The sequence below is a fragment of the Mastomys coucha genome, unplaced genomic scaffold, assembly GCF_008632895.1.
Source record: "Mastomys coucha isolate ucsf_1 unplaced genomic scaffold, UCSF_Mcou_1 pScaffold21, whole genome shotgun sequence".
NCBI lineage: Eukaryota > Metazoa > Chordata > Mammalia > Rodentia > Muridae > Mastomys > Mastomys coucha.
Window position 1 is genome coordinate 177,745,593 of NW_022196904.1, and position 12,711 is coordinate 177,758,303.

A 12,711-nucleotide genomic window follows, 5' to 3' on the forward strand; every position below is an offset into this window, starting at 1 on the left:
GCTGGGATTAAAGGCATGTGCCACCACTGCTGGGCGAGTCTTGTGCCCTTGACTTTAATGCTACTGCGCTTGGTACTGACTCCAGATCATTTATTCTGGTCCCCGCCCCGTTTCCATATCCTTGGGCAGGCTGAAGAAACCATAACCCACTTTAATTCTTTTGTATTATTATTATTATTATTATTATTATTATTATTATTATTATTATTATTTTTGCTTTTTGAGACAGGGTTTCTCTGTGTAGCCCCGGAACTCACTCTGTAGACCAGGCTGGCCTTGAACTCAGAAATCCACCTGTCTCTCTGTCTCTCAAGTGCTGGGATTAAAGGTGTGCGCGACCACTGCCAGGCCTGGCTTATTTTTGTAATAAAGTAAAAATAAAACAAACAGCAACAAATATGTCAGGACCAACACAATCCTTGCATGTGATTATTTGCTTGAGACTAAAGCAATCAGCCCATTTAAAATCAAGTCAGTGTCAATCGACTGAGGGAAGGGAGAACATCTGAAGGGATGGCAAAAGGAAGAGGCTGCAGGCAGTGGGAAGAATCACATCTCAGGTCCACAACCCAACAAGCCTTGTTAAGAGAAAAACCAACCATCGTGCCATTATGAACACACCACACGGCAGAGAAGGGGAGAAGACGCAGGACCGACCTGACCTCACAGCACTGTGACACATCCATCATGCCATTATGAACATACCACACAGCAGAGGGGGATAAGATGCAGGACCGACCTGTCCTCACAGCACTGTGACACATCCTAGCAGATAAACCACATGCTTAAAATGAGGAATGAGGAAGATTCGGGGTCTTCTTAAAGGGCTGACACGGCATGTCACTGAGTCAGGAAAGCTTGGGAGGAAGCATCTGGTTAGAAGTGCATGCGTGTCTTTTGGAGAATCAGCCTCTTGGATGACTGGGACAGGGCTAGGTTCTGCCCTAACTTAACATTTCACAAGGGGGTATTCAGTCTCCTGGTGTGCGGTCCCTCAGCATAAAGCCCAGGGCTTTGTGTCCACAGAAGCCCCTCAGTGGGCAATCAAGACCTGTAGCTTGAAACAGACAGCAAGCCTGAGGGCAGGGAGAGAACCAAGGAGAAACTGAGGCATTTCTAGGCCAGCTAGGCCCCCATCTGTATGGTTGCTGATGGCAATCACCTAGGAGACCAGGCTTTTAGCATCCATAGTCTTAGACCCAACCCAGGATGCAGATACAACTATCCAGCAACTTAAGAGTCATTTCCTCGGGCCTCCCCAGGTGAGGACAATAGGTTGCAGGCACAGGGCAGTTTCTCTTGCAGAGCACTTCATGGTATGTACTCGGTTTCTAAGCTGAGAGGAACCGTCACTTCTACAATGGTTCATCTGCAGTCAGAGGCCATCTGCTTCATATCTTTTTCTGTGGTCAGTGGTTCTCAACCTTCCTAATGCTGTGACCCTTCAGTATAGTTCTTCAAGTTGTGGTGACCCCCAACCATGAAAGTATTTCATTGCTCCTTCATAACGGTTTTCCAATGGTCTAAAACCCCAACGGGGTCATGACCCACAGGTAGAGGACCACTGGTCTAGATCAGCCCTCCCAGTGAGGCAGATGCCTTAGTGAGCTGCCATGTTTACAGGAAACGAAGCCTTGCCGTCTCACCTGGACGCCTTCGCCTGTGAGTGCTGAACAGGACTGGATCTGCCAGACACGGTCCCGGATGGTGTGGAGGTTCAGCCCTTCTGCAATCTCAGAGGCTGGGGCTGCTGTGAGCAGATCCTGCTTGTTAGCAAAGATGAGCACGGGCACACAACTCAGCTTTTCTTCCTCCAGTAATTCCGTTAGCTCCTGGACCATTTGGGGGGAAGAAGAGGACAGAGAAGCTTGACAAGCAGGACACTTGAGCGCACACCATCCTTGGAATCCCAACACTAAGCAGTTAGTTGACCAGCAGCAACTCTCATTGGAGACAGCCTCAAGCTCGTTCCTTTGGAAGATTCCCTAGCAAATTTCTGGGCTCAAACTAAAGATTCTGACTACAGAAAGCTTGAGCCAGCATCTAGGAATCACTTCTTAACAAGAGTTCCCAGGTGATTCTGTTGTATGTGACACACAGGTCACTAAGAAATGCCCCAGAGCCACTGTTTAAGGAAGAGTATAAATGACAGAGATTTCAGACTTATTCAAGGTTAGTACCACAAATACCTTTTTTATTTTTCCTCTGGTGCTGAGGATTGAACCAAGGATTGATTATTTATTTATTTATTTATTTATTTATTTATTTATTTAGAGACAGGGTTTCTCTATGTAGCCCTGGCTGTCCTGGAACTCACTCTGTAGATCAGGCTGGCCTCGAACTCAGAAATCCGCCTGCCTCTGCCTCCCAAGTGCTGGGATTAAAGGCATTCGCCACTACTGCCTGGTTTGAACCAAGGATCTTATACATGCTAAGCAGGTGCCCCTCAGTGAGCTAGACCCACATCCTCACAAATTGTGTGTGTGTGTGTGTATATGTATGTGTGTGTGTGTATGTATGTATGTATAGAAAATGGAAATGACAATTAGAGATGATTGTGTCCATTGATCTCTATCTCCATAACATGCATCCAATCATCAATGTTCATTGACTTTATATCCTGAAAGGCCTGGAAGCAAGCAGAGCTTTGCTGGTCCCCTAGGTCACAGAAGAACTCTAAACTGTACGTGAACTCTGTCTGTAGTAATTTCAAAGGAGTATATACACTTACCCTAGGGACAAGCTCTGCCTGTTTCCTACTAAGCTCACATTTTAGCTACTTTAAACATTCAGCTTTCAAAAAGAACTGGACAGCTGCCAGGCATGGTGGCACACACCCTTGATCCAAGCACTCGGGAGGCAGAGGCAGGCGTTCCAAGCACTCGGGAGGCAGAGGCAGGCGGATCTCTGTCAGTTTGAGGCCAGCTAGTCTCAAGTTCCAAGACAGCTAGAGCTATAGAGCGAAATTTTGTCTCAAAAAACAAAAACAAAAAGACAAAAGGGGGCTGGACTGCTCAAGAGGCAGCTTACTCCCCCCCTCCCCCCCTCCCCCCAAGGGAGCAGCGCTGTCTCCAGCAGTCTGGAGAGCCTTACCCACTTTCCAGGACAAAGAAACAGAAACCTGGGAACTTCTGCCAATGGATACAGGGCAAATTTCCTGCACTGAGATCCAAACAGGGCTCTCTAGAGATTCAGTCTATCATTGGTGTTTCTGGGGGCGACCTCAGTCTGGGCTCAATGGTTGAGGCCCCATGCTGCTCTGTGCATGACTGTATACACAGACAGAATCATCTAAACATATTGACATGTACCCTGCAGTTAAAATCATATTTGAGTTCAAGGTTGATCTTGTTTCCTGGCTTGAGAATGAGTAGTTTAGCTTTGGCTTGTATTTTTCTTCTTATCCTGAATTTTCCAGTGTTTGGTCAATTACTCTTGGTCAATTAAGTATGGAAAAGTGTAAACAGAACTATTCAGTGTAGTGTTTGTGAGCTCATTTCTCCTGGTCTGGGAAGGCACACCAGGAGGGCTTAGGGGTGTGCTGCAAAGTTCCATTTGTTAGATCTTATATATTCAATTTGATTATGCTAAAAGGATTTCACTAAACAACAGTGTAAAAGACTCCTAACTAATAATTCTTTTTGGACAGCCGTATCTTTGCCTGCTCACCAGAATGACCCTCCTCCTGGACTGTAATAGTCAACAAGAAGCACTCTCGTCCCTAACACACACTTTCAGGTAGATTAATGAATACCGGTTTTTTTGGGAAAGAGTTCAACATAAGAATCATTTACCTGACCCGTCTCTTCAAATCTTTTCCTGTCTGCACTGTCAATTACATATATCTGTAATGGAAAACAAGAATGTTACTTCAATAAACAGAGACAGAAAAAGAAGGGGAAACTTTTACAAAAAAAAAAAATCCGGGTCTTCAGTCAGTAGCGTTCAGATTAACACAACAAAAGAAACAGTCTGGCTTCGATCACATCACCCGTGGAGCAAGAAAACCCAATGCATGAACTAAGGATGCCAGGAAAACACATCCAGGGAGACTCCCAGGCCCAGAAACCAAGGGGGTGAACTAAGTGTTTCATGCCCTCAGGGACAGTATTTGGAGGCATCTGCAGTCCTGCACATCTGGGCCATCTTTTCTCTGAAAGCACCACCTCAGAACCCAGACAAGGGGCAGTTATCAGTTCATCACTAGCATCCCAGGCTGCTGTGATGTCAAGGGAAGTCTAGAAATAGAAGGACAAGCTATGCTAGAAGATAATGCCATTGTTTTGTTTGTTTGTTTTGAGTCAGGGTATCATGTAGTCCAGGCTGGCCTTGAACTAGCTTTGTAGTGGAGGATGACCCTGAGATTTTGATCTTCCCTTTGCTTGCTGGGTCTAGGTGTGTTTTAAGGGGTGCTGGGGATTGAATTCAGAGACTTACATGAATGCTAGGCGAGTACCACCTTAGCTACAACCCCAGCCGAAAGAAAATTCAAGACTCACTGTAAGTTATAAATCTGAAGTTTCCCCCCTACCCATGAGTTTTAGTTATAAATAAGTAATGTTGCATAACAGTAAGGAAAATAAAGTTTTAAAAAGAGAATGAAAAACCATCCATGGTTAGAGCTTCTAAAAACATTGGCTATTTAAACTGCCTACAGAAAGCACTGGGCATGGGGCAGAGGCCTTTCACCCCAGCCTTGGGAGGCAGAGGGGGAGGATCCTTGTGAGTTCAAGGCCAGCCTGGTCTACATGGTAAGTTCCAGGACAGCCAGGACTGTTACATGTCTTGAGGAGCCAATATCTAGCCGGGCGGTGGTGGTGCATGCCTTTAATCCCGGCACTTGGGAGGCAGAGGCAGGCAGATTTCTGAGTTCGAGGCCAGCCTGGTCTACAGAGTGAGTTCCAGGACAGCCAAGGCTACACAGAGAAACCCTGTCTCGAAATACCAAAAAGAAAAAAAAAAGAAAAACCAATTATCTAGATAGACGATGGATAGATCGATATCCTACAGTAAGTTCCAGGACAGCCAGGACTTTTACATATAGAGAAATCCTGTCTTGAAAAACCAAACAGATAGAAAGACAGATAGACAGATAGGCAGATATCCTATAGAGGCCCTGTCTCACCAGTCAGATCTAAGTTCCAGCACAGACAGGCCAGCTACACAGAGAGACCCTGTCTTGAAAAACCATTCAGACAATCGACCAAACAAATACTCTACAGAAGGCCCCACCCCACCAGGTGTGGAAGCTCAGGTTTGTAACTGCAGCACTTCAGAGGCTGAGGCAGGAGGATTGCTATGAGAATAGGCCAGTCTAAGCTAATTTTAACTCACTCTGAGTGAGACCCTGTCTTGAAGAAAAGAGAAGTTCTTTCCTAATTCTTCATATGCAAATATAAAAAGAAAATTAGAGAAAAAAATTATTTATATTTTTTAAGCATTTTATTTATTTTATATGCATGGGTGTTTTGTCTGCACAGGCAATGTCTGTAACTAATACCCACAGAGGCCAGAGGAGGGTGGTGGATCTCCTAGGACTAGAGTTAAAGATGGTCGTGAGCCAGCACATGGGTGCTGGGACATGAACCTAGGTCCTCTGCAAGCTCAGTCAGGGCTTTAAACCACAGAAACACCTCTCTGAACCCCCCTCCCCTTTTTTTTTTCAAGGCAGGGTTTCTGTCTAACCCTGGCTGTCCTGGAACTCACTTTGTAGACTAGGCTGGCTTTGAAGCTCGAAAGATTTGAGCACCTCTTCAAAGTACTGGGATTAAAGGTATATCCCTCACCACCTGGCATGTTTTTAAAAATCTTTATGAAATTAACATTGTTACTTAATTAACTTGGTGAAGTACACCTGCAATCTCACTATAAACATTGTTACTTAGTGAACTTGGTGATGCACACCTGCAATCCCATTGTTCGGGAGGCTGAGGCAGAAGGATCAAGAATTTGAAGTCAACCTGCACAGGCACAGTAAGGATAAAGCTTGGGGCTGGAGAGATGGCTCAGCAGGTAAGAGCACCAAGTTCAAATCCCAGCAACCACATGGTGGCTCACAACCACCAGTAATGAGATCTGATGCCCTCTTCTGATGCGTCTGAGGACAGCTACAGTGTACCTATTTATAATAATAAATAAATCTTAAAAAAATAAAAAATAAAAAAAAGGATTAAGTTTGGGGCCAGCCTAGGCTCACAAGTCTAGGTTACGTAAGACTTTGCTTTATCACACACACACACACACACACAAAGAACTTAACACTATTATTATTGAATCAATAGCATAGTGGAACTGTCTCTCTTTTAAAACACACATTCAGTTAAAAACAGAAACCAAACTTCAGCCCATACCATTATGTTCCTTCAATTTTAACAGTGGGTTCTGCAATGCACATGAGCACTGCTGTAGATTCAAACTCCGTACTACACTGAAATCTGTTCTTTTGGGAAAGAAAATGATAATTTCTTTGCATAGTGTTCCTTCATTTAGTCACTAGTGCTCACTATTATTCCAGAATTCAAGTTTACATTTTCTCTCAAGAATGGTTGCTAATTTTGCTTATTTATTAAATTTAAATGTATTTAGTTAAGTATGTTGGGAGCTCAGCCCTTTTGTTGTTGTTTGGTTGTTTTGTTTTGGTTTTGAGACAGGGTTTCTCTACATAGCCCTAAGTTTCCTGGAATTCACTCTGTAGACCTGGCTGACCTCAACCTCACAGAGATCCCGCCTGTCTTTACCTCCCAAGTGCTGAGATTAAAGGTGTGAACCATCAGAATCCACCCCCACTCTCCCAAGACAGGGATTCTCTGTGTAGCCTTGGCTGTCCTGGAACTCACTCTGTAGACCAGCTGGTCTCAAACTCAGAAATCCGCCTGCCTCTGCCTCCCAAGTGCTGGGATTAAAGGCACGCACCACCACTGCCCAGCTTTTTTTTTTAATTACAAAAAATGTTAATCATGTGTATGTGTGTGTAGGCCATGTGTGTGGGTGCCTGAGGAGGCCAGAGGCATCATATTCCCAGGAGCTGGAGTCAGAGGCAGTTGCTGAGCTGCTGACGTGGGTGCTGGGAATTGAACTCTGGTCCCTCAGGAAGAATAATATGTGCTCTTAACCCTGGGGCCACCTCTCCAGCCTGGGGCTCACACGCAATTCATAAACAGGTTTAGAAAGAATGAATCCAATGGGAGGGGCCTACAGTTTGGTTCAGATCATGACTGAAGCCATGTTCAGAATGTGAGGGAGGGACAGGAAGCCAGGTGACTTCCGGAGTCAGAGCGCACCCAGAAGGCTTAAGTGACCTCACATCTCAGGTGCTCTTCTTTGTTTGTTTGCTTTTGAATTCTCATTTGGCTGTGGGAGGGCCTGGGAAAACACCCAGTGAAGGCTCCAGGAGGATGACTGAGTCTCTCGTCACTGACCAGCCAGTCTTCCTCATCCTGTCCTCCTTCCTGCTGCCACCTTTTGGCCATTTTACTGCTTCTCAGTTCTTCACAGGAGGGTAGGCAGCAAGAGGTGACAAGGGACGAGTGTGGCTTTACTCATAGCTGGAGCTGACATCTAAGAGGACAACAGAACTGATAAATTAGGTGTCAGCATAACGTGGGGCTTTCAGTTGCTGGTGCGTTCTGTCTCTGGTGGCACCAACCGATATGGAAAGAGACAGCTATTTTATAGCATTTGACATTCATTCCTCTCGAGATCCTATCTCTGTCTCTCTTTCCCTCCCTCTCCTTTCTCTTCATCGCTGCTTCTTGGCTGGCCTGGGTTCCTGTCGACCTTCCACCGACCTCTGATTAATCCTGAAGAGCTGTGACTAAAGGTTTGTACTACCACAGCTGTCCATCACAGAGAACAGGAAGACGTCTATATCCCTCCCTTCCATTGTTATACTTCAGTTCGTCTTTTACAATGAACTTCCTCAGCTGACGTCAGATGTTCTCAGTATACTTCCAGAGAGTAACCCTGACTCCCAAACCCGCATAGCCACTGCCTGCTGTGAAGTGAGGGCAAGCGAACAGTCAGTAGTAAATGCTGTTCTGTAGCCCATGGAGTCCCATTCACTCACACAGAGCCAGGCCTCTACAGCAAGAAGCACCTGTGGGAGCCCCAGGGACAAACACAGGTGGCCAAGTTCCAACAGAACTTCATTATGGACACCAAAATTTAAAATCCCACCTCATTCTTACAATGTCACAAAACAGCGTTTTCCTTTTGTTTTTTGTTTTGTTTTGTTTTCCAAACCTCTTTAAAAAAAAAAAAACATTCTAGCTCACAGGCTACACAAAAAAAGGAGGCAGACTGGATTAATCTGTCCACCTCTGCTTGAAAGCTAGATTTTACCATGGCACTCCAGAGAGAATTGAAAAGATTTAACCAGGCAATGAAATGTGTCAAGCCTCAATCCTACTCCTGCAGTGGTATGGCGTCCAGCGTAATAGGTCTTTTTCAACTAACAATGGAGGACTATTAAACCCAGACAAACACACAGAATTCATCAACCCGCTCAGGGCTGCTATGAGACAAGCAGGCAGGCAGGGCTGAGTGTCAAGGCTGCATACTCAGAACCTGACACTCAGCTGCTTTTCAAAACCTGCCTCATCTGCAGTGGCACTGGAAAGCAATGAGGTTGACTTCCAACCCTAAATCACCTTGTGCCAGCACACACTACTGGCAAAAGGCTGCTCTGCTGCTCCTGGGCACTCACGGCCTATGAGGATGTGGGGTCAGGGTTAGGTCTCATTTCCCTTGCAGTAACAGGGTAGAGCTCAGGGCTCAGATCACTCTTATGTTCTAAGGCCTCCTGGAGCTTCAGTCACCAACATCCTTTCACACAGCTCTTCTCTGAGCACTGCACCTAAAGCAACTTCCCCTGCTTTCCCCCCTCATTTTATTTTATCTTATTTTATTTTATTTTTTTTGTTTTTCGAGACAGGGTTTCTCTGCGTAGCCCTGGCTGTCCTGGAACTCACTCTGTAGACCAGGCTGGCCTCGAACTTAGAAATCCACCTGCCTCTGCCTCCCAAGTGCTGGGATTAAAGGCGTGTGCCACCACCAATGCCTGGCCCCATTTTATTTTTTTAGAGACGGTGTCTCACCATATGACTCTGGTTGACTTAGAACTTGGTAAGTAAAGCAGGTTGGTCTTCAACTTTGAACTCACAGAGTACTGGGATTACATCTAGACTTTGTTTCCTCCTCCTCCTCCTCCTCCTCCTCTTCCTCTTCCTCCTCTTCCTCCTCCTTCTCCTCCTCTTCCTCCTCCTCCTCCTCCTCCTCCTCCATTTTTGGTTTTTTGAGACAAGGTTTCTCTGTATAGTCCTGGCTGTCCTGGAACTCACTCTGTGGACAACGCTAGCCTCATACTCCAGAGATCCACCAGCGTCTGCTTCCAAGTGCTGGGATTAAAAGTACATGCTAGCATTCCTGGTTAGGTAAACAATTCAAAATAGCTTCAGGAAGTCCCTGAAACTAAACAGACTCACCAGACCCATCCCTGCCAGAGAAAGTGATAAAAGTCGACTGGAGAAAAGCTAACTTACAAAGATGACTCAGATAATCCAAGTTGCCAGGGAGACTCCACACAGCCAAGGTGCATAGGAGGCTGGGGCCCCAGGCCAGCTGCCTGAAAGCAGCAGAAACGGGTGGTTCTGGATCATTCCCGCTCCTGTAAAGTAATCCCTCCCCTACACTCCTGTAAGTGGCTCACCAAGTTTGTTTCTGGTGGTGTCTGTCCTTTGGTCTGTCATGGGCACTCTGTCTGGGATGAGGAGATGCACCTTCCCAGGAAAAGGTTTGTCATAACACAGCTGGCCCCTGACGGGGACAGGACCAAAGGAGTGAGTGCTGGTCCTGGCTGTGTGTCTCAAGATATGCAACCAAGACTGCGAAGCCGAGTGGGGAAACGTGCAGGAATTCCCACGCAACTGCTCTTTCTTGTGTGGTGCGTCTTAGTGTGCCTTTGCGATACCAGCAGTGAGATGTGCGACTGAGGCTGAGCCTCAGGACTGACGTGTGTGGGGAGGGATCCCTGGATGGCAATCCTCATCTGCTGGCATGGGGTTGCATGCCTGTTTGATGAGTGGGGTCCACTAGGTGAATACAGAGATGCTCTGAAAACAGTTAGAGGTTTGGAGGAAATTTTACAGTCTTGGAGATTAACGCACAAAGTCGAGACTGTTGATCAGCAGCAGAGGTTGCCTGGCCTCAGGTGCATATTTAGAAATGCAGCTGAGGTCAAGATGGCATCAGGAGCTTGTTCATGTACAGGGCAGCTGCAAAAAGAGAGGGAGATGCAGCAGCATCCGCCATGTTAGCCTCTGACCTGGCAAGCGACTGAGATAAGCAGGAGCACGGGTGAGATGGGGTGCTGCCTTGCTGCTTCTTAAGCTTTGGGGTCAGAAAGAAAAGAGAGTGCAGGTTAGATCTGTCCTCAGGAACCCTTCCTGGGATTTGAGGCCTTGGAACCCATAATAAGAGTCAGTGAGTAGCTGGGTGGTGGCGCACACCTTTAATCCCAGCACTTGGGAGGTAGAGGCAGGCAGATTTCTGAGTTCGAGGCCAGCCTGGTCTATAGAGTGAGTTCTAGGACAGCCAGGGCTACAGAGAAACCCTGTCTTGAAAAACCAAACCAAAAACCAAAACAACAACAAACAACAACAAAAAGACACCAAGTGGCAGAGAGAGAGAGAAAGAGAGAGAGAGAGTCAGTCAGTCACTGGGCCAGACAGAACTTAACAGAGAAATTACAGACAAGGCAGTTCAGACAGGGTCCCAAGGGTAGTCCGGCTCCAGGACGTGGACTGTAGAGGCTGAGAGGAAGGCTCAAGTGCGCAGTGGGTGCCGCTGGGAGCTAACTGTCAGCACCCCGTCCTTTTGGGCAGCCAACCTTGACCTGCTGAGGAAGCGAGTGAGGCAAATGGACAGAACCTTTCCATGCCATGTCCAGGCCCTGACTATCTCCAACTCTACTGTCGTCCTGTGGCCCTCTGGGCTCACCCGACATGGCTGAGAGCAGAAGACCAGACCTTCAGTGTGCTTCACTAAGGCTATCCTGTGACCCACTATTTGTTATGGGACAGTGGTTTGGGACTTCGCCTTGCCCTGCCCATCCTCTGGGACAGGTTTTGTTATATAGATGACAAAAACGCTAACCTGAGTGTTCTGCAGATTTGAAAAGCCACTGGAGAGACAAGCAGGGGCAATGGCACTTCTAACTACCTTCCTCACAGCCCTGCTGGGCTGAGGTAGTTAAAAGAAAGAACAATCCGAAGTCTTGTACTTGGGTTGAAAAGGACATTCCTGGAGGCCATGCGGTTACTGAATGAAAAGCCCAGGCCAGGGCGGGCTCCTGTGGATGGCTGGCCACGGAGGCCCCGGAGGCCCCACACAGCAGACACTCTCCACCCAAGTGAGCCGCCTGCAGGATGTGCACTGGGCTCCAGGTTCCCAGCTTTGTGAGCTGACACCCACACTGCAGGAAGTTTGTCTCACAGCTGCTTGTATGGACTGTGTTTTTGGAGTCTTCATCACCAAACCCACAGTCCCTTAGATGCCTTCCTATAGTATCTTCTAGAAGGTATATAGTTTGGGATTTCTTTTTTTTTTTTAAAGATTTATTTTATCTCATTTTTGTGTGTATGAGTATACTGTGGCTGTCCAGATCACTGTGAGCCATCATGTGTGGCTGCTGTTGATCTCAGGACCTCTGCTGGCCCCGCTCACTCCAGCCCGATCGATCCGGCATAATTTTCTGTGGCTGTCTTCAGACGCACCAGAAGAGGGCGTCCGATCTCATTATGGGTGGTTGTGAGCCACCATGTGGTTGCTGGGATCCGAACTCAGGACCTTAGGAAGAGCAATCAGGGCTCTTACCCGCTGAGCCATCTCGCCAGCCCTAGTTTGGGATTTCTATCTGTGTCTAAGACTTGATTTTGAGAGGCCAGCTGTGGTGGTGCATACCTTTAATCCCAGCATTCAGAAGGCAGATGCAGGTGGATCTCTTGTGAGTTCAAGGCCAGCCTGGTCTACATAGTAAGTTCTAGGATAGTCAGGGTTCTATAGAGACACCCTGTCTCACCTTCCTATCCCCCCAATTTGATTTTGAGTTCTTTATGAAAGGAATCAGGTCTATGTCTAGATGGTTTTGTTTTCTGGTGTGCTGGCCCAGCATCGTATGCTGCAGGACCTCTCTCTGGTGCTCTCTTAGCTAGCTCACTTACATTCATGAGGGCATTCCCACCCCCAACACCACTGATCAATTCTTATATATGCTCTCTTTTTTCATTTTGGTTTTCAAAGAGATGGTCTTTCTGTCTCAGAATTCCAGGCTGTCCTGGCCTCAGACTCACAGGGATCCCCCTGCCTCTGCCACCCAGGTACCTTGCTCAGACAGCTGATCTTGAGTGGGAGTTTTAGCAGCTCAGCAATTCTTCTGTTGCCCTGACTATCTGGACCATTTGTCTTTCCACAGAAAACACTAGAATCATTTTGGCAATAACTACAAAATAATTACCCAGAATTTTGATTGAGATTACATTGAATCATTAGGTAAAGTTAAATATAACTTGATAGCAATGTTGAGTTTTCTTATTTATGAACACAAAATATTTCTCTATTTGGTAAAATCTGATTTATATGTACATATGTAGTTTGGCAAGCTGGGGATTGAATCCAGAGCCTCTTTCATTAGCTTTTTTTTTTTTTTTTTTTTTT

The 12,711-nt window shown here is 46.5% G+C and overlaps 1 protein-coding gene across 1 annotated transcript in view; it reads right to left on the reverse strand.

Annotated features, from left to right (window-relative positions):
• Positions 1-12,711, reverse strand: part of Arl3 (ADP ribosylation factor like GTPase 3) — a 46,570-nt gene that overhangs the window by 7,874 nt on the left and 25,985 nt on the right. The window contains exons 4-5 of the mRNA XM_031390586.1: positions 3,795-3,845; positions 1,647-1,832 (exon numbers count right to left, since the gene is read on the reverse strand). Of these exons, the coding sequence (XP_031246446.1) occupies positions 1,647-1,832; positions 3,795-3,845 (237 nt within the window). The remainder of the gene's footprint in view (positions 1-1,646; positions 1,833-3,794; positions 3,846-12,711) is intronic.